Genomic DNA, 19,788 nt, shown 5'->3' with positions numbered 1-19,788 from the left:
TGAATGAGTAGTGTTTTGTTAGTGGCATATTTCATCTCTTTGTTTCCAGTCCAGGCTTATCTGTGCCTGTCCACCCAGTGGATCTATGGGCCTCCATCTCCACTCAGGGAGTAACTGAGGTGACTACATTTGGTGGCAGATTACACCCATTGCCCAGTTAAACTAACAAGCGCCAGCTCTGTAAACAAAGCAGCCTAAAAGAGAACAGGTAGAGGAGGAGGGAGAGAAAGTTGGAGGAGGACAGGAGGGTGCTAGGTAGAGTCTGAAGGAGAGGGAAACTTGAATTTTGAAGAGAGGAAAAACAGAAAAAAAAAACAGGCATGTTTGACAAGAGTAGATGGAAAGAGCGAATGAAGAGCATGTGAAAAAGGGATAAGACAAAGCAAGCGAGTTTGAGAGTGTCTGAAGCAAGATATCAGGGAGGGAAAAGTATGAGAGAGGGAGAGAGAAGGAGTTGGGCTGAGGAGGAGGAGGGAGACTGAGTGAGAGAGAGAGAGAGAGAGAGAGAGAGAGAGAGAGAGCAGAGGCAGGCTTTGCCTTTTCTGGTAGTTAAAGCTGCTGAAAGAGCAAGCAGGAATTCTTTGTGCTGCAGAAGGGCTGAGATATAAACCAGACTGTAGAAGTTGATATAGGGAGAGAGGAGGGATTGCTGTCCATGGACTAAACTCCAGCTACTGCAAAGGTATTGTAAACCAACAGGCAGTCTTTTTTTTATGCTTTTTTTTACCCATCATGTCATGAAGCTGTCTTGGGTGGTCCCCTACCTTGATGTGTTTCTACTGAGTTACAGCTTCACTTATGACTTGATTGTTTATTGACTTTTGTACAGTTTCCCACTCACATAAGTTTGTCATTCTGCAATTAAACAGAGTCTCAGAGCTGTGAAATTTACATGATGATGAAATGAGATTTATCCCATGGTAGTGAGATCTTGCTGTACTCAGACTGTAAAATTACACCGGTGTTAAGATAATCCAAGCATGTGTGAATGTTAAAATATTCTTGATCAAGTATGCAGCATGATACCAAGATGGATGGATGGATTGATTCATTGATTGACTGACTGATGCGGTAACTTGTGGTACTGACTTTACACTATCTGATATCCTATTTGTGTGTTTCAGTGAGAACGTGAGGAGAACCTTTTGGGCATCATGGACGATGACTTTGACCGCCGCATGGAGCAGAGGAGGCAGAGGAGAGAGCAGATGCGCCTCGATGCTGATAAGTGAGTGACTCATCCATAATGCCCCAGTCCAGGAGCACATACGCATACTGTATGTGCAATGCACACATGCATACACACACACTCAATCAGCAGTGAAATTCAGTGGAATGAGATAAAAAGGTCAATAGAGTCGATGGGGTCTTGTGTAGTGGTCATGTTCATATTATTCTCCTGTCGGATGTACAGTGGGTGCACACATGTACACATACACACACAATTACGCACACACACACACACACACACACACGCACACGCACACACACACACACACACACACACACACACACACAGACACACACACACACACACACACACACACCATAAAAGGACTGGGGACATCCTCTTAATTCAAAGCCTCATTACTTTGACTGACTGACTCACCACTCAGAAACAAACTGGATAAATATTCAGCTTCAGTACGGCATGTTGGATCAGCTGAAGCTTACATTCCTCCATCTTTACAAACTAAATCTCCTTTGTCATAGTTATTAGGCACAAAGCACTTGAGTTATTGCTAGGACAGTCCATCTTTCACTATTTACTGTTGTTGTTCAATGTGAAGTAGTTGTGGCTTACTCATGTGGAAAATGATATGCAAAGCAGTGAATTGTCACAATTTAAATCGATTCATAAACATATATTTTTTGTCAAGCCCCTACATCTAGGAGTAAAATATTGTTTCATAACTATTGTGCAGCGAACCATTTGAAAGATGTTTTGGAAAGAGACCGGCGAGTCCTGGTTACTGAGAGATTATGGACTCATGCTCAAGGCTTTTCTCCTCACCTGTTTCCTCTTCCTCTTGTGATCCATTAGCCATGTAAGGGCTTGGAGGCAGATGCTCCGTGATCAAGGCCTATTGTGTGTATTTGTGTGTGTGTGTGTGTGTGTGTCTGCCTGTCTCTCTTTGTTTCTGTTCGGTTCATGCATTTTTACATGAGGGAGTTTTAATAGGGATTGTGTGTGTGTGTGTGTGTGTGTGTGTGTGTGTGTGTGTGTGTTTGTCTGAGCACATCCACATGTAGCAGAGTGGAGCAGACAGCACTTGGATGGCGGTCAGGCGATGACGGCTGAATAAGCTCCATCGCCTTTTAGACTCATTAGGGAGGCGATTGTCTGTGCTGCTGTTTGGATCTCTCTCTCTCTCCCTCTATCTCTCTCTCTCCCTCTCTCTCTCTACACCCCTGTAGATCTCTTTTTCAGAAGAGTCATTGCTATGTCCACTCCAGTAGTAGATTGTGCAGTTATGAGTTGGAAAGTTGCAGGTTCTAATCCTTCGACCATCTGGGAAAATCTCCTTTAAAAACGACCTTGTTTGAAGTGCTTTTGGGCAAGGCATTGAATTCCCAGCTGCTTCAGTGGAGCTGCCTTGTGGTTAGCAGTAAAACAGACTTAACAGACTGTGGTTATGCTGGGCAGCTCCGAGGTGTGAATGTGTTTACATGCATGAATTTGAAGATAAGATGAAACTTTATTGATCCCCGTGGGGAAATTAGGGCGTTCAGCAGGATTCAGCAGGGAAAAAGAAAATAGAATATAAACACCCCAATAGAATATAAAAATTGTGGGGTTATGTAAACATATATTGTTGACAGTTTCAACATGTTTGGTTGACTGTGAGCATTGGAAGTTATGGGAAAGAGTATGGATGGAAGCAGAGCGTCGGTGAAAAAGAGCAAGAAAATAAAAAAACAGAAACAGCAAGAAACAAAAACAAATAAACCAAAGAAAACTCCTGACTTCCCGTTGACAACCAAGTCAACTCGCTCCTGCAGAGCCATTAAAGCTGTCTACATAACTCATTGTCAATATAAACAAGGCTCGAAAATAACTCAGACTTCATAATTTCTCAGTAAAACAATACGAGCTGACAGACAAACATCTAATTGTTTTACTGTTTTAATCAGCAGTGTTGTTGCCACCTGTAGCGCTCAGCTGCGGCGTAATTACTCAACCAATTAAAGCGTAGATCAAACAGCTGGATGATTAGACAGTGAAATGTGCTCAGAAGAGCTGGAAGTTTATATTTGACGAGTTTTTGATGTTAGACGTTGGATTCTCCATATTGCGGTGAAATGCCCTCATCCCAAATGTGTGAAAACATCTGCTGGCCTCAAGACTGATCAAAGAGAAACTTTAATTGGAATCGATGGTCTCAGATCCAAACCTCTCAGCGGGCGAGGAGAACCAATTTGTCCGTCTTTAGAGTTCAGAAAAGAAAGATGATTGAAAACATGTGAAAATATGTACAGTTGGAACATGTTGATATGAAAGTGTCATTTCCATCCCAACCCTCATTCATTAATTTGTTCTTGTGACTTTTTTTTTTTTACCACATGGGCATTAGTTACAGCGCTATTGACGTAGCGTATTACATCTGACATGCCTTATACGTTTAATTCAACTTCACCACAGTGGAATATGATGCAGGATTTTAGAAGTGAGGGAGAGTTTTAAAAGTCCAGTGCTGTGTGCTGCCGTATCCTATCAGATGTCCTATCAGCCTTTCCTCTGGCTTCAGTCAGAAGGGCGTTCCTAGCAATTTTCTCACAGTCTTGCAGCCGGTCCTGCCAGCCATGCCAACCCCTCCTGCCCTGCCTTTCCTGCTCTGCCTCTCCCAGCCTCTCCGGCCCTCCAGCCTCCCTGCTCCACTCTGCAGCCTGAGGAAATGCTGCAGACACTGGAATGTTTTGACTGCAGTTTTTATTTCAGAGCTAGATATGTTTAGCTTTAGTTTGAGTGGAGTATTTAGTGATTTAGTGGAGTCTCTCTCTCTCTGTCTCTCTCTCTCTCTCTCTCTCTCTCTCTCTCTGTGTCTCTCTCTCTCACTCTCCCTGTTAAGCCAAGTAGCCCTCATCATCTTTCCATCCATTTGATATTTGATATTGTTTCATCTCATTGTTTTAGGCCATCCGCAATTGCAACAGTCCGTAACGTTTTGACAGGAGTCTTACAGTAGGCCTCTAACTCTGGGTGGAGTAATATCTAATTGAATTACTTCCTCAATGATTTCTCCGGGCGACCTGTGCCATTTGGAGAAGCCTTGCCTGAGGATTTGTTGGATTTCCGCCTCGTTTGGGTCTTTGTTTCTGTTTCAGAGACAGAGAGGATTCTTGTGGTTCCCATCCACCTCTTCCTCTTGCAACATCTGTAAATCATTGTGTTGAGGATTCAGGAAGAACAGGGGGAAATAATACCCGCGCTCTATCAATGGGCCATTTCAAGCTCTCTCCCCGCCTCATAAAGCCTGGTAATGCTTGGAGAGATGCAGCCTGGCATGCTTCGCAGTCTGGCTGTGGATGTGCTCATACTGGGACGAAGGTCAGTGGCAGGATGTGAGGGAGATGGGGAAGATGGGAGGGGAAGGGCAGGAGGAGGGCAAAGGAAAAGAAGTGGATGATTTTAGAAGTGTTTCTGAAATCTGGCATCTCTGTCATGATGTAAATTCTGTCATTTGTGCTGTAGAATGATTTTTATTGTCCTGTTGGCCCTGAGGTTCCAGCCTCTCCTGCATGCTTTATATGTTGCCTTTCTTTTACTCCCTGCTATTTTATGTCAGTTTCTCATTTGTGCAGATAAAATTGAATATCTTCTAATCTCCATCTCTTCCTCTTGCTCTTCTGTTTTCACTCTTTTTCTTGCCCCCCGCTCCATCTCTCCCGATGTTTGCTCACTATTCCTGGCCTCAGAAATATGCTTGTTAGCATAATGAATGCCGAGGGGGACGTTCTTTTGGAGTGCTCTCTCTGTTTCTTCAATGTGACATTTGGATCTCAGACACATGTAGCGTGTGTGTGTGCTATTAAGCTGTTTTCTCTCTGTTGTGGCATCTCCCATCCCCATCGTGTCTCTGGAGGTCAGCTTGAGACGGTGTGGCTCATGTGGATCAGGATATTGGATTGGGGCCCTGGCCATGCGGATCAGCACAGGGTCAAGTTTGACTGACAAGAATGTTAATTTACAGTATCTTTTAATAGCTTTCTGAGAGCGTAGCCTTTCCTATTTTCTTGTACACTCTCTCTACCCTGAGTCAGAGCGGCTGTTGTTGCTAAACATTCAGAAAATGTTTGCCTTCACTTCCCTGGCATATGCAGTCGAGATGGGGTTCAAAATGTGCCCTTCAATCCAGATAGACCTTGCATTTGCTAATACCCAAACAAACACTTTATAATACTACATATATGATATTGGCACATGGTTTTCATAGTGACAGTTGTATTGGGAATGCATGACCATGATCGCAAAACATTGGAATTATAATTGAAACCTTTGTGGCATGATGTATGAGCTGAAATGAGTCTAATTGGGCAGGTTCAATATGTTTGTCTGTTTGACAATAATGAATCATCTCTGAGAAGCAACAGTGCTGCTGAGCTTTTCTTCCTCCATGTTTGATGATTAGGTCTTATTCCTCATGAACTTTGAACCTCAGACCCCAACAGATTCCCCTTTGTACAACATTCAATGAAAACATATAGAAAACAATGAAGCAGAAAGGATTTTCAGTGGTAGAGGACATTTCAAAGCACGTCTACCACTCACTGGAAATATGAATTGAAGAGTTTCAATTGCCATTTATGTCCATTTGGGAAACATTTTGCTACCTGAAATTCAGTCAATATTTTAAATAAACACAGGTGATTATATCCTCAAAACCATAACTCTTTTGTAGGTGAAGGTCTTATGACTTAACTTTAATATCAAACCATAATGTGATTTCAATTTTGTTTGAGTTGTAGTAAACTGAAATGATCTCATTTTGGAGTGAAACATCAATTTTGTTATGGCCCTTTAACTGGCATCATGCATTTTAATATGTGTGCCTGCGTCAATGTTTCAGAATGGGTGGAGTCGCCAACGATGATGATGAGGAGGCGGCTCGGGAGCAGAGGAGACGTGCCAGGGAGGAGAGAAAGAAGATGAGGGAGCAAGAGGAGTCTGGTGGCTCTGATGTCATCAACACTAACAGGTACAACGTGGATCAAGGGACAAAAATCCCATAATGCCACAATTGTGTAGTGTGGCAAAACATGGGGGACTTGGAGGCAAGAATCACAATAAAATAAGGCAACATGGAGTCAGTTAATGGGGATACAGAAAGTATCTTTGATTAAAGTTATGGGGAAAGGGGAAGTGGAGCAAATCTAAGCAGAAACCTCCCATCTGAAGCTTTTGTTGGTATTTCTCTCCTCAGAGTAAAGCTGACCCAGAAACCGCCTGTAGAGCAAAGCAGAGAGAGTAGTGAGTGGTTTTGTTTGCAGAGGTGGTTGGTTTGGGTTTCCCAGCTTCTTGGTGGACATTGGAGAGGTATTGACTGGTCAAATATAAATTCCAAACTGACCACACTTCTGCCAGCGGTGAATTTATGCTGTACTGACTATGTGATTGGCCTCAGGTGTATGTTTAGGTCCAAGTGCCCATTGGCTGTAGCATTTGGACTGGAAAGTACCTCCCCTCTATTCCCTCACCCAACATCTTTCTCAATATGTATTCTTGTCCATTCTTGTGTCCTCCATGACCCATTTGACATAATATCGACTGAAGTACAGTTTCAAAACAAAAGAACGTCTAGGATGGAGGGCTGATAAAGACCCCAGAAGTTTGGCCAACAAGAACGAATGGGAAGTGCCTAGATTCACTGCGTAATCACGTCCAAACTAGCTTGTACAAATAAACAGCATTATAGTCTATAGCACAGAGCAGGTTGAAACAGCTAGGAAAATCAATGGCAAAAAATCAGGTAGACAGCCCATCTCAAACTGAAAGATGTATTCTCTGTGGGAAGAACTTTCTCTACAAGGACAACTAAAAGTATAAACTTGAAATTCTTGGTAATCTTGATAATCACCACCAGCCTCAGCTTTGGAAACTGCCTCCAGTGGTTAAGTGGTTCTGTGATTGATCTTTCCCCTGGTTAGCCACAGTAGAAACATCCAATGACAGACCTAGATGTGGTTTCACCACATTTGATTGGACAAGAGATTTGATTGGAATTGGGATTTGGAGATTAGACTGGGATTGGACGCAAATTTAGTGCTCCATTGCTATCGTGACCGAGTGGATTGTTTGTGCATACAGTGTGACGGAGACAGAGTCGTCCGCCACCAGCGCTGGAGGTGGAGATGACGACCAGGCCCTGCTGGATCGCCTGGCCAAGAGGGAGGAGCGCAGGCAGAAGAGGATGCAGGAGGCCGTGGAGAGACAGAAGGAGTTCGACCCCACCGTCACCACCACCAACGGCACGGACGCCGCCCTGGAAGAGCAGTCGTCCAGCCGAGTGAGCAGACACCAAGACGCAGAGGAGGAAGGAGAGGAGGAGAAGAAGGAAGAGAAACCGGCCGAAGAGGAGGCGACAACCGCCGAGAAGGTAGAGGAGGAGTCTGCAACTGTTCCTGAACCGGAGGCTGTTAAGACGGAGGTAAGATGTTATACATTCAGAGATGTGAACGTAGGAAGTTAAATTATTCTGGTCCTGACTGATGGCATTTCTTTTCTTTAAACAGGAATCTGTTGAGGAGCAATCAAGAACATTGACCACAAGAAATGAGGTATGGAATTCTGATCTGAGCATTTGTTCCAACTCTGTATTTAGTTGATATATTATTACTGACGTTGACAGAAAATGAATGCAACTTATCTTATAGGAGGAGATTCAGGAGAAGGCTGTAGAAGTAGAGCAGTCAGATTTAGTAAAGAAAGATGTTGAAGAGGAAGCTGTTCCTGACAAAGAAGAAGAGGAAAGGAAGAGGAAAGAAGAAGAGGGAAAGCAGCAAAAGGAGATGGAAGAAAAGCTGAGGAGAGAGGAGGAGGAGAGGCAAAAAAGGGAAACGGAAGAAAAGATCAAGAGGGAGGAAGAGGAGAGGCAGCAAAGGGAAGAAGATGAAAGAAAGAAGAGAGAAGAAGATGAGGAAAAACAACAAAAGGAAAGGCTGAGGAAAGAGGAAGAGGAAAAACAGAAAAAGGAGATGGAGGAAAAGAAGAAGAAAGAAGAGGAAGAGAAACAGAGGAAGGAGACGGACGAGAAGAAGAAGAAAGAGGAGGAGGAAAAGCAGAAGAAGAAAGAGCTGGAGGAAAAGAAGAAGAAGGACGAGGAAGAAAAACGGAAAAAGGAGATGGAAGACAAGAAGAAGAAAGAGGAGGAGGAAAAGCGAAAAAAGGAGACAGACGACAAGAAGAAGAAAGAGGAAGAGGATAAACGGAAAAAGAGAGAGGTGGAAGAAAAGAAGAAGAAAGAGGAGGTATCAGTGTGACTTATAGGGGCTTCATTCACCAAAAGCCACTTCAAAAATCCTGGACAAGTCAAATGCAGGCACTGGCACCAATGTCCCCATTTGTAAAATAACAGAATACAGACATAATGTAACAGAAGTGCAGAAGTCCTTAATCCATAACATTAAGTGACATTGACGGGGCCACATTTGATTTATCCAGGCTTTGTTCTTGTCTCGCAGATATTTGCGCTGCCATTATGCTTTGCGGTGCGGTCACAGATCACAGCGCAGTCACAGTGTCTTTGCTTGCCACATGGATAAAGGAGGTGGCCGTACCGAGGATGTCACTGAGCTCTCACAGTGTGATGCGTCTTCAGCTTACATCTGCATTGCATTCACTGCCAGGCCTTAGACTGCACCAGCGTATTATGGCTTTTTTTTGTGGGTTTTCGACATAATGTGTTTCCACTGGGACTTGCTGTTTTCACTGTTTGATTAATCTCCTTCAATTTCCCTGTCTTCTGTGCAAAGGAGGAGAAGCCAAAGAAACTTGGTTTGAGGGAAAAGGTAAAATAAAAGTTGAATGTCATTTAAAATACAGGATATTCTTGATGTCAAAGACTTGAATGGGCACAGTGTTTTGATATCTAACTTCTCTTTTTTTTCCTTTGCAAGAATGAACCAGCCAAACAGAATGGAGCTCTCATTGAGAACAAACATAAGAAACCAGAGAGGACCTTGAGGTAAAGCTTGCCAGACCCCTCATTCCAGTATGACACAGTGTTTAAAGTTTTGAACTTGCACCTTTCAAACACTACTCTCTTATTCTTCTCTGCATGTGCCTGTATTTGTCAGTAGTTAAAGGAAAATTCCACTGTACTCACAGTAGGAACACGTATTGCATTTCTTTGGCCGGGGACAGTCTAATTCATATTTGTTAACATGAACAGCTCTCTCCTCACTGTAATCTGTCTTGTCATCAAGTTGAATAAACTTGTTGAGTTGTTCCACTGATGATGAATGAGAGGTGGACTTTGTGGGTTCAAATGTTTTTGCTAAACTTTTACACTGGAATGAGCCTCATTCTATAGCATCATTATTCCCAGAAAATCCCTCTGGGTGCTCTCAGTCAACTTTTACATAATTTTCAATTAATTCTCAATGGATCTATATGTATCTAACCAGTAAATATGATTAACATGTAAGTGTGTCTATGTGTGTATTATACACATTCTTCCATGTTTGGTTTTTCGCTCCCCCAGCGCGGAAGACGTGGAGCGACAGGAGGCAGAGCGGAAGCTGCAGGAGCTGAAGCGCCGGCGAAACGACGCGGAAAGCCAGGAGTTTGAGAAGATGAAGCAGAAGCAGCAGGACGCTGAGGCCGAGCTGGAGGAGCTGAAGAAGAAGAGGGAGGACAGGAAGAAGATCCTGGAGGAGGAGGAGAAGCAGAAGAAACAGGAGATCGCAGACAAGAAAGCCAAAGAGCAGGTGAGGTTGGAGCAAACCAGAAGCAAACACAGTTTTCACCTCGACTTTACATGAAGGAATTAATCTTGTCAATAAAATATACTGTACTGCACAAAATTCATTTCTCTTCAAAAATGGCATCTTACTGTAGAAGGATTGCAGTGTAGAATATAATTTTGATTTGGCTGAACTGGTTGTATGCCATGGGTCATGGGTCAGGCACAGAATTCATTTGCATGAGTGTCATCTACAACAAAAGTGTAACAACAAATTACGATGTTTGTAACAGGAGGAGAGGAAGAAGATGAGGGATGAGATAGAGAAGAGGAGGGCAGAGGCCGCAGAGAAGAAGAAACAGAAGGAGGATGAGTCTGCCGAGGCAAAGGCTGCCTTCACTGTCAGTCCCAAAGGCTCCTCAAAGGTGAGTGAGTGGAGCGGTGGTTCTCAAAGTGGGGTCCAGAGACCCCCAGGGGTCTTCGAGGGTGTTCCAGGGGGTCCGTAGCAGAATGAAGAATAGTTAAATTTAACTATAATTTCACTGACTACAAATTATCCCAATTAGACAGTGTGTAAGACAGTAATGTAGACAGTTATACAGTTTTCCATTTAGTGTACAGTTTAGACAGTTATATATAGTTATATACAGTTGAATACTAAATCATCAACACCAGAAATCTTTCCATATGGGTCAGAATCTTATTAAATGGGATTCCATGGCCCTATGTGCATCTATTTGGGGGTGAAAAAGAAAATGAAAATGCTTGAAAACCCCTGATGTAGAGGACTGCTCCAGTATAATTCAGTTCTCTTCAATACTGGAGTTTGAAATACTCCTGTAGATACACAGGGGGGCTTCCAGGTACCAGTCTCTCTTTTTGCTTGATAGCATTATAAAGGTCGTCATTTTTTACCACGTTACAGCAGCTGTTAACAGCAGAGGCAGCCAGACTTCTAGAAGTCAGTATGTTTAACATCATGACAGGCTAACAACAATCCAAAATATATGGTTCACTTTGTCTCTCTGGCTATCTCAAAATATGTGTCTTGGAAGCATGTGTGCCCCACCAGCATGATTTTTCCTGTTTTTTAAACCTCGCCTATCCATTAGTATCTATTGTCTCCATGTTATTGAAGTTTAACAAATTGCAAGAGCAGCACAGCTATTCCCCTTTTCCCCTCTATGGTCAGTATGTTCTATGGCCTAATGTGGTGGTTTGTTTTTCTGTTCCCATTTGATTTTCTGTTTTTAATTCCTCTGATACGAGCCGTATATTGTTAGATGACAAGGATTTAAAAAAAAAAAAATGTTAATGTGATGTTGCTGGCATCTAAGCCGTACTCAAATATGGCTGTTTTTGAGCAAGACTGGGTAATTTTCTTGCTGGGGTATTTTTGGAGGAATGCTGAGAATTGCGTGTATGTGCGCATGCATGTGTGTGTGTGTGTGCCCTCTCTGTGCCTGTGTGTGTGCTTGGGAGGTATAATTCATTGTGAACAGCAGCCTGGGTTCCCAGCCCCGGAGCTCAGGAGCTGTGTGTGTGTATCCTGGCTCACTGACAGCCAGAGTCTCCAGCACCAACCAACACAACGTCCAGTACAGACAGACCTTCCCAGGGACAGACCGCTCTGCCTCTCAATGAGGTTGTCATGGAGACAGGAAGGAAGGAAAAGCCAGGACAACTTGACCGTTTGAGAATTTATTTGTGCATGTCAGTGACACGAGTGGGTTTTATAACTTCAAACCATGCTGTTTTGCACAGATCGGGGAGAAGGCAGAATTCTTGAACAAGTCAGCCCAGAAAAGGTGAGCTGTCAATGTGTTTTACAGCCTAGCACTTCACATCCAAACAGTTCAAGCAGGGCATGTGCTCAGCCAACTTTCCGTGGATGAATAATAAAAAACATAAATAAACGAGACACCCTTATGTTGTTGAACCATACTAAGGTCCTGTGTGTTATTCATCCATACAGCAGTACAGTCAGAACATCACACACTCCGATTGTCTCCAAGATTGGCAACAGACTGGAACAGTACACTTCAGCCTTACAGGTGAGACACAACAGCTCCGTTCACAATCCTCAGTCCGTATTCCATATGATAGCGCTGCTTATCTCCACATAAAACTAGCTGGATCCATGCAATAGATTATCCACGAAAGCCCTGTCCTTCACAATGCAGCAATCTCTATTTCCACAGGGAGCCAAAGAAGTCAAGTCCCCCAAGGCTACTGTGGCAGATATTCCTACAGGAGGCACGCGCAACATCAAGAACATGTGGGAGAAGGGCAACATCGGCAGCTCCTCCGAAAGCCCAGCCCCCGCAAATAAGGTGAGAGAGACAGGGACAGAGAGAGAGAGAGAGAGAGATTTATTGATGTATGAATTGCTATTTGACATGTCTCTTTTCCCAGGATGCTGCTGGCATCAAAGTGGGCGTGGCCGGACGGGTCAACAGTTGGATGGCAAAGCCCGCAGAGGCGGACAAGGCAGCACCAGCACCAGCAGCAGCACCAGCAAAACCAGCAGTAAGGCCTGATAAAATGAGCTGACACACACACACACACACACACACTATTGTACAGTAGACACCGGTGTGACTTCAATAGAGTAATCCGTTGATATTCTGTACACGCTAATGTGCTCATTTACACATCAACATCCCAGTCTTTTGTTGGCTGCAAAGTTACTGTTTCATCAGAGTCTGTAGTCTAGTGACACCACATGGACAATTTCTGTACCTGCATTTCAAAACACACTGCTATCCTTCTACCAAAGCCTGGCCAAACCTCTCTGCGTGTAACTCCATACCTGAAATGAAATACAGTGTGTATGAATATATTTATTGAGGCCCCAAAACCCCTGGGAAATCATCTGATAGAAGTACGATATTGTTGCCCACTGCAGTCCAGCCAACAAGCCAGGTGCAGCAGTAACGTGTCAGGTGGCCGCATGCCAACATGCCTCCGTTTCTACGCCCCTCTACAGGGGCAATCACTCACTTTGACCTCAGTGGTTATTTCAAGATTATCTTACAGCTCATACATTAAGCATACAGTGTATTCAAGCCCTAAAACAGTAGTCTCATTGTTGGTAAGCTCATTTGACTCTCTCCATGCCCCAAAAGGAGATAGATTTCAGTCTCACTGTGACTCCATACCTGACCATTAGAGCACAATTTCTTTTTTGAGGTCTCCTTCAGCCAAGGATAAAAGGTTATGTCTCTTCAATATTTGTCACAAGCACCGCCCACAACATGGACAAAACAACCAACAAATATGGAAATGCTGAATTAGAAATTGGGTTAGTTAAATATCATGAGGTATGTAGCTACTGGATACACAAGGTCACTTCTGATGGTGCACATGGTGGACATTGTGTCCTTTTCTTTAAGTAGGACACCAGCTGCTAATCTTACCATGTCTTCTAGCAGACTTTATGTCCACACATGCAGAGGCATTGCTGCATGACGTGTGACATTGTTTTAACGCAAAATTTATGAGCGAGATATCTTTAGTGTCAAACGTCTTGGACAGAGGAGCCGTTATAACCTTGCCGTTAACTTATGCAGCAACACTTCCCCCCTATGGGAAGAAGCTGCACAGCAGGAAGGTAATGTCTGTAACTTGTCTGAATGTGACTGAACTTCTGTATTGATGTATATTCTCTGTCTTTTGTATGTTTACTGTTTTGTTTAATTCTGCTTTTTTCTAGCTTTGCAATTTTCCTTTTCTCAGCATTCCTCTTCAGCTTTCCTTCTTCTGGAACTTTCCCTCCTCTCCTTTGCTTACTCCTCACGTTGGAAAAGGTACCGCAAATAGTACACTTTCCATACACTCTGGTGTCAAGTATTCAGTAGCGTAACCAGTATGTATGGTAATTAATTGTAATTGCACGAAACTATTTGGGTTATGGGGTGTGACTTCAGATGCAGATCAGGCTCTTTTATTTGTGACAGGATGTGAAACCGGGTGACGTTGGCAACAAGCGCGGCCTGTGGGAAACCAAGAAGAGCTCTGCGCCTGCCAAGGTAACACACACACACACACACACACCCCGACTGGATCTGGGGAGGAGGGGCGGTGTAATGTTTTGAAGATTAATAGTTGACATGGGATGTGTCTTGTTTGTTTGTTTCATTCAGTCGACCTAATGGATGCATGAGAGAGGTAATTTGTGGATGTGTGGATAAACTCAATGCACGCTCCACCAGGCACCGTGTGATCTTTGTGGTGGTGATTTACACTGTTTTTATCAATCGTGCACTCTCTCACCACACACACTGTGTATTGTGGCTGTGATTGGGGTTGTTTCTCTTTCAGGTCGGTCCATTCAAAAGATGACTTAAGATTGAATCAAACATTTAGCTGAAAACTTACATTTTCAGTAGTTTGTCAACCGTCTGAATATGATAATCATCTTTTGTCGAATGTGGGTTGTATTTTGAATTGTAAGTAAAAACTTCTTCCTGAGCTGCCTGAATTGAAGTGGAATTTTACCCACACACACACACACACCATACTGGACACCCACTTACGAAACCGACCTTGTTCTGGATTTCAAATCACTCCCCATCGCCCCTCCTCTCACACACATACTGTATTGTACATTATGTGTATGTTATCATCAGTTCCCACAGTGGCCTCGATGACATGAATAGCATTCTGGGATCTGGAGTTTTACAGTAGTGACTCTGATGTGGTTGTTCAATTTGGACCGAGGACGTTCCCCTGTCATACATGGAAATGATCTATATGTTGTTGCAGGACGTTTTGGCTGCACTGCACGCCGTTTTTGCCGCCAAGATTATATGACAGATAGTTGTATTACAGTGAGGATATTATAGTCAGACATAGAATACAGTGCATGTGGTTATGCTTAGATGCTGTATATGATGCAGTTTTAAAGACAGGAGTGCTCTAAAAGGTCTCTTTGATGTAGGATTTCACTCCATTCTTGTATGTATGTGTGTGTGTGTGTGTGTGTGTGTGTTTGTGTGTGTGTGATTCTGACTTTTTGTGGGACAGCCTCTATATAAATACATCTGGTGGGAATGTTGTAGTATGCATTCATCTTGAAGGGAATAAGCGGAGGCATTTTCCTGGCATGCGGTATAGAGTATGTTACACCTCCCCACACTACACCTCCCCCCTCTCTCCCACCCCTCTATTGACTGTGACAGGTCCGTAGATTAAAATACTGGAACAAAGTGCAAAATTGGTCCCACAATAAGGTGAACAATGGGTGTTGACGAAGCAGGGTTTTCATTGTTGGCTAAAAGACTTTCACTTTTCCTTCTCCCTTCTCTTTATTCCTTCCTCCGTCCCTCTTTCCTCCCTGCTTACAGGTGACAGTCGGAGGCAAAAGCAAGTTTGTCACAAATGGTAAGTTTGTTCATTGAATGTGAATCTGCACATTCTACATGCTAAACCAGCGTTATCCTGATCAGTCCTGGAAGAAGGAGAAGTTAAGAGAAGAGTCTGTGTCCTTCAGACCAGTTTCTGACTGAGGGAGTGGACCTGATTGATTTATAACCCCCCACGGAGTCGTAACTGCTACGCCCCACCGGCCCTCCCTTTGTACCAGACTAGCTGCTCACTGTAAATCAAATCTGCTGCTTGAGATTTTTGGGCATGGGCTCAGCCCTGTGGCATTGTGGTCTATATTTAAAAAAAACCCTCGCCATGACCTTGTTTCCCGGTATAAAGAACCTTCCAGACTCCTGGGATGGCTGTCATGTCTTTGCACTGCGTAGTTCACCCTGTGCCACCTGGGCTGTCCATGGCTGCGCAGAGTGTCGGCGAGCTGTTAGGCATACCAGAGTGCAGCTGCTTGATTTTCACATTACGACAGACTGCTGGGGAGGATTACGAACCATTTAAGCAGCAAAGCGGCCTCGCTCACCAGGCTTATTCACTCAATGCTAATGATAAAGGCCTACGACGTTCCCCCAAAGCCTGTCACAAGAGTTTGGCAACCGTGTGGCGTTGCATCAGTGATGACGATAGACAGTTAACTCTAACTTTGCCGGTGTTGCCGAAATAAAACGGTGGACAATACCTTTCTTCCCTAAACGTCCATTCAAAAGTTGCATTTCTTCTGACATCAAGCCCCCGCAGCTTGAGCCAGAGCTTGAACAATAGGAATGGAAAAGCGTTTGTCGGGTGTCAGCTTCAACCCTAAATAGTGATCCTCATTTGTAACCTCCTCAATTCTTCATCAGAAATAGACCCCTGAGGAATGAAGTAAAGGGCAAATTACAAAGTTACAGCTTTCAATCACTCCAACTAGTATCATGGCTCTGACTGCAGGGTATGTGTCAACAGAGGTAGCACTAGGTCTGATGTACACACACACAAACACACACAAACACACATGTATGAATGTTAAAGGTTTGATTAACAGCCCTGAGATTAATCGTCATTAACACCTAATAAACTTTAACAAGCCATGTATTGTTAAAAGCAACATTAACTGATTGACTTCTGTATCTGTAATGTTTCTCTTCCTCTCTCTCAGCAGGCATGAGACCCTAACCAGTGAGATTCCCCTTTAAAAAAAAAAGCCGTACCTGACCAAATACAAGACTCCGCCACAGTGTGTGTATTCATTCCCCCAGAGTGCACCTGCATTTCGCACAATGTTCACGCCAGAATGAGGAAACGACGAGGGACCAGGAGGAGTGACATAAAAAGGCTACATTCTGCCTGTTTTGTGCTGAAAGCCTTCCTGCTATATTTTTTAACTTTGGCAGAGTCCTATAATTTAGCTCTATCAATGCTGCGAGAGTTTTCATTTCGATCCATCATATTTTATCTTCAACAATATAAAAAATGTTGAAGTGTTTCCATCAGATTTGACTTGATTTTTTTCACAAAGAAAGAAATTGAAAAAGAGCATGACATACCGAAAGGTTTTTCAGGGCAAAGTGTACTCACCATTTGGGGCAAATATTAAATGCTTAATGGATAATGGAGTAGATTATGGAATAGAAATCTTTTGAAACAAGGTTAGTGCTGTAGTTTCCCATTCTGAAAATGTATACAAAGTTGAAATAAGAATTACAGCAAATTTCAGACAGCCATCATGATTCTGTTGGGTTTTAACTTGCTTTCAGGCCGCATACTAATTATTTTAGCATAGATTTATGTCATTAATTACATTTATTACATTGACTTGTCTATGTATTGGGGCTTTGATGTTGTTGTCATATAGCTCATACTCAGTAATGTGCATCTGTGTTTGATTCCCACACACTATCACAGCTTTTTGTGATGATATTCACTGTTTTTATTCAATGTGAGCGGGCTATTTATTTGCCATGTCACAGCTAGCCTTTTATTTGTTGCAGTATATTGCCACTGAGCTGGATATTGGGTGATTTGCCTGTACATACTTGACTCATTTCTTGTTGAATAGCTCCACTTAAGAAATGACAGAGACCATGACTAGAACATAATATCAGTGGCACATTCTGCCCAGGACTGCAGCCAGATACAGGTCAGTGTTTCTGTGTACAACATGGAGGTTTATCACCTTTTTAAATGTTGACAATCATATTTGACAATCATAATGTATTGTAAGCACAGACAAAGTCTTTAAATACAGATGTGACTATTCATAGACTGTAATATCCATTAAGATGGTGGCACAAATCAAATGATGAAATGCTTCTCCACATGGCCAAATGCAATTCTATCAAATCGGGAGGCATCATTTCAACTTCTTGTTTACAATTGTCAATTTAGATGCCACTTTGCAATTTTATTTGCATTGCAACAGCAAAGAAGGTTGATAAGACAAAGGAAATGTACACTCAAGGCCTGTAATTAACATATACTGTACCCTGGTGTTTCTCTGGAACATTCTGAGTCAGTAATATGCCTTATTGATCTCTGTGAGTGGTCCATATGTGCTTGAAAGCTGCCTTAATGGTGTTGTGAGTCTTTCAGAACTGTTGTGGTGGATTGCTTTGTTTGAATGTTTCGAACTTCTACTTTGTATTTGCTTCAGCAATAAAAAAATGAAAAAAAAAAAAAGTGTTATTTTTGCATAGCTTTATGTCCACACGTTGGCAAGAAAGGCTGTCCTAGTTAACCATTGACGAAATTATGATGTGTTGAAACCTGAGTGGTTGGTGAAAGGTTTGAATGGATATATGAGGTTTTACCTGGGCAAGAATGTACCTAAAGAATGCTTGTGTGCGTGTGTGTGCGTGCATGTGTGTATGATGGAGCCCTTGTGTACAGGAGTCTAACAATAGACAAGTTCTCTCCCATGCTGAGCAGCCATAGGGTGCTGCAGTCACATGAGTAAGAAGGGCTGGACTATGTATCCTTGATGCCCAAAGCTGAACCTGTTTGAATTGTGAACCTCAAGGAATTGAAGTCTGTCTCTCTGTCCCCCGTCTCTCTCCCTCTGTCTGGGTCACAGGTAAGGACTCTCTTGTGTGAAGTACTGCTACTTTGAAATAAAGCCTTGCTAAGTCATGCATATTTAACTGCCTAAATGATTTGTTTACTGATTTTTTTTGTTTACTAATTGTTTGAGATTACAGATTAAAAGGTGCTTGAATTGTGTCCATTGGCTGCTTAGATTTCTGCCTAGATTTCTAAAGACAAATTCAACATGTTAGCATAAATCTCTTCATATCACTGGTTTGAAACTTTTCTCACTGGCAAAAACGTTTCCCGCTGTTTCTGTCTCACAAAACATGATTGAATTGTATTTTGACCAGCCTGTCAGTCACTGCCTGGTGGACAGGTGGGGCGTTCTGTCTGAAACAGTAGCTCTGTCTATGTAGAGCCTTCAGTCTATGGACTCTGACATGTGTCAAGGCTTTGGTCTAATTCTAACCTTCCACCTGTGAAACACTAAATGGTTTGTTCTTCCACTGAATACAAAGATTGTGATTAATTGCTCTTCATTAGTGACACTAGTATTCATGAATAGATTTGCATTTACAATGACTAAAAGGTGCCCTGCTCTGAGACAATAGAAATGAAATATTTTATAAAACAAACACTACTAATGACCTGAGATGTTTGTGCTAATACTGACAGTTGTTGCAGACTGTACAAATGCTTGCTATCCCATGCTATACTTGCTATATTTTTTAATGATAAGATATATTTTTACCTAACTTCTAAAAATAGGTTAATAGGGATCCATTTTCCAGGGCACATTCAAAACAAAATGTCTGACACAGAAGAAGTCATGGAGGAGGAAGTTCAGTATGTAACCATTCTTACACTTATATTTTAAAATTATGATACAATTTTTGATTCCTCAGTTAATGCAGAACACTAAAATTCTATTTTATCTCTTTTTTAATGCTGCTGTTCTGGTGAAGGGAGGAAGAAGGTAAGAGGGTTGTATGTGTCCAAATTTCCATATTTTGTATTTTGTTTTCAAGCACTTTGCTAATAATTTATTTATCTTATTGATCATCAGTGCAAGAGGAGGTGACAGGTAAGAAAAATATCCTTTCATGTTTCAGCTTTTTTCTTTTTACCTTGCTCTTTTCATAATATAACAACTTGTTTCTTTCTTAAATGTTAGATTACTTTCACACACTTTCTCATCAATTTATTTCTGATGGATTTTGTTTTCTGTTCCTCTTCCCAGATGAGTCAAAGCCCAAGCCTAAGTAAGTTTCTCAGTGTTTTTATATAAGCTATTAGAACACCACCCAGGGTGGATTATACAATAATTCATTATCACACCCACAGGTTTATGACAAATATTACGGCCCCAAAGATCCCTGACGGCGATAAAGTGGATTTTGATGTGAGTTCACCTTAACCTTATTAAATGGCCCCTTCCAACTACCCACACACACACACACACACACACACAAAACTACATGACCCAGTGACCCTGATT

The 19,788-nt window shown here is 42.5% G+C and overlaps 1 protein-coding gene across 8 annotated transcripts in view; it reads left to right on the top strand.

The window, feature by feature from the left end:
• The first annotated feature begins 561 nt into the window (after positions 1 to 561).
• The window catches only part of LOC139642962 (troponin T, cardiac muscle isoforms-like), a 22,337-nt gene continuing 3,110 nt past the window's right edge, over positions 562 to 19,788 (top strand). For 2 of the 8 annotated variants that reach the window (XM_071518058.1, XM_071518061.1), the window contains exons 1-5: positions 19,099 to 19,136; positions 19,256 to 19,266; positions 19,357 to 19,374; positions 19,531 to 19,552; positions 19,635 to 19,692. In XM_071518058.1, the coding sequence (XP_071374159.1) occupies positions 19,099 to 19,136; positions 19,256 to 19,266; positions 19,357 to 19,374; positions 19,531 to 19,552; positions 19,635 to 19,692 (147 nt within the window). The other 6 variants (XM_071518060.1, XM_071518062.1, XM_071518057.1 and 3 more) reach the window with 5 other exon arrangements.

The sequence above is a fragment of the Centroberyx affinis genome, unplaced genomic scaffold (assembly GCF_046629955.1).
Source record: "Centroberyx affinis isolate AG114_WGS23_722 - 3 ecotype Tasmania unplaced genomic scaffold, CSIRO-AGI_Caff_v1 ptg000549l_1, whole genome shotgun sequence".
NCBI lineage: Eukaryota > Metazoa > Chordata > Actinopteri > Beryciformes > Berycidae > Centroberyx > Centroberyx affinis.
Note: the sequence above shows the minus strand (reverse complement) of the source record. Positions and strands in the feature narration are given on the sequence as shown.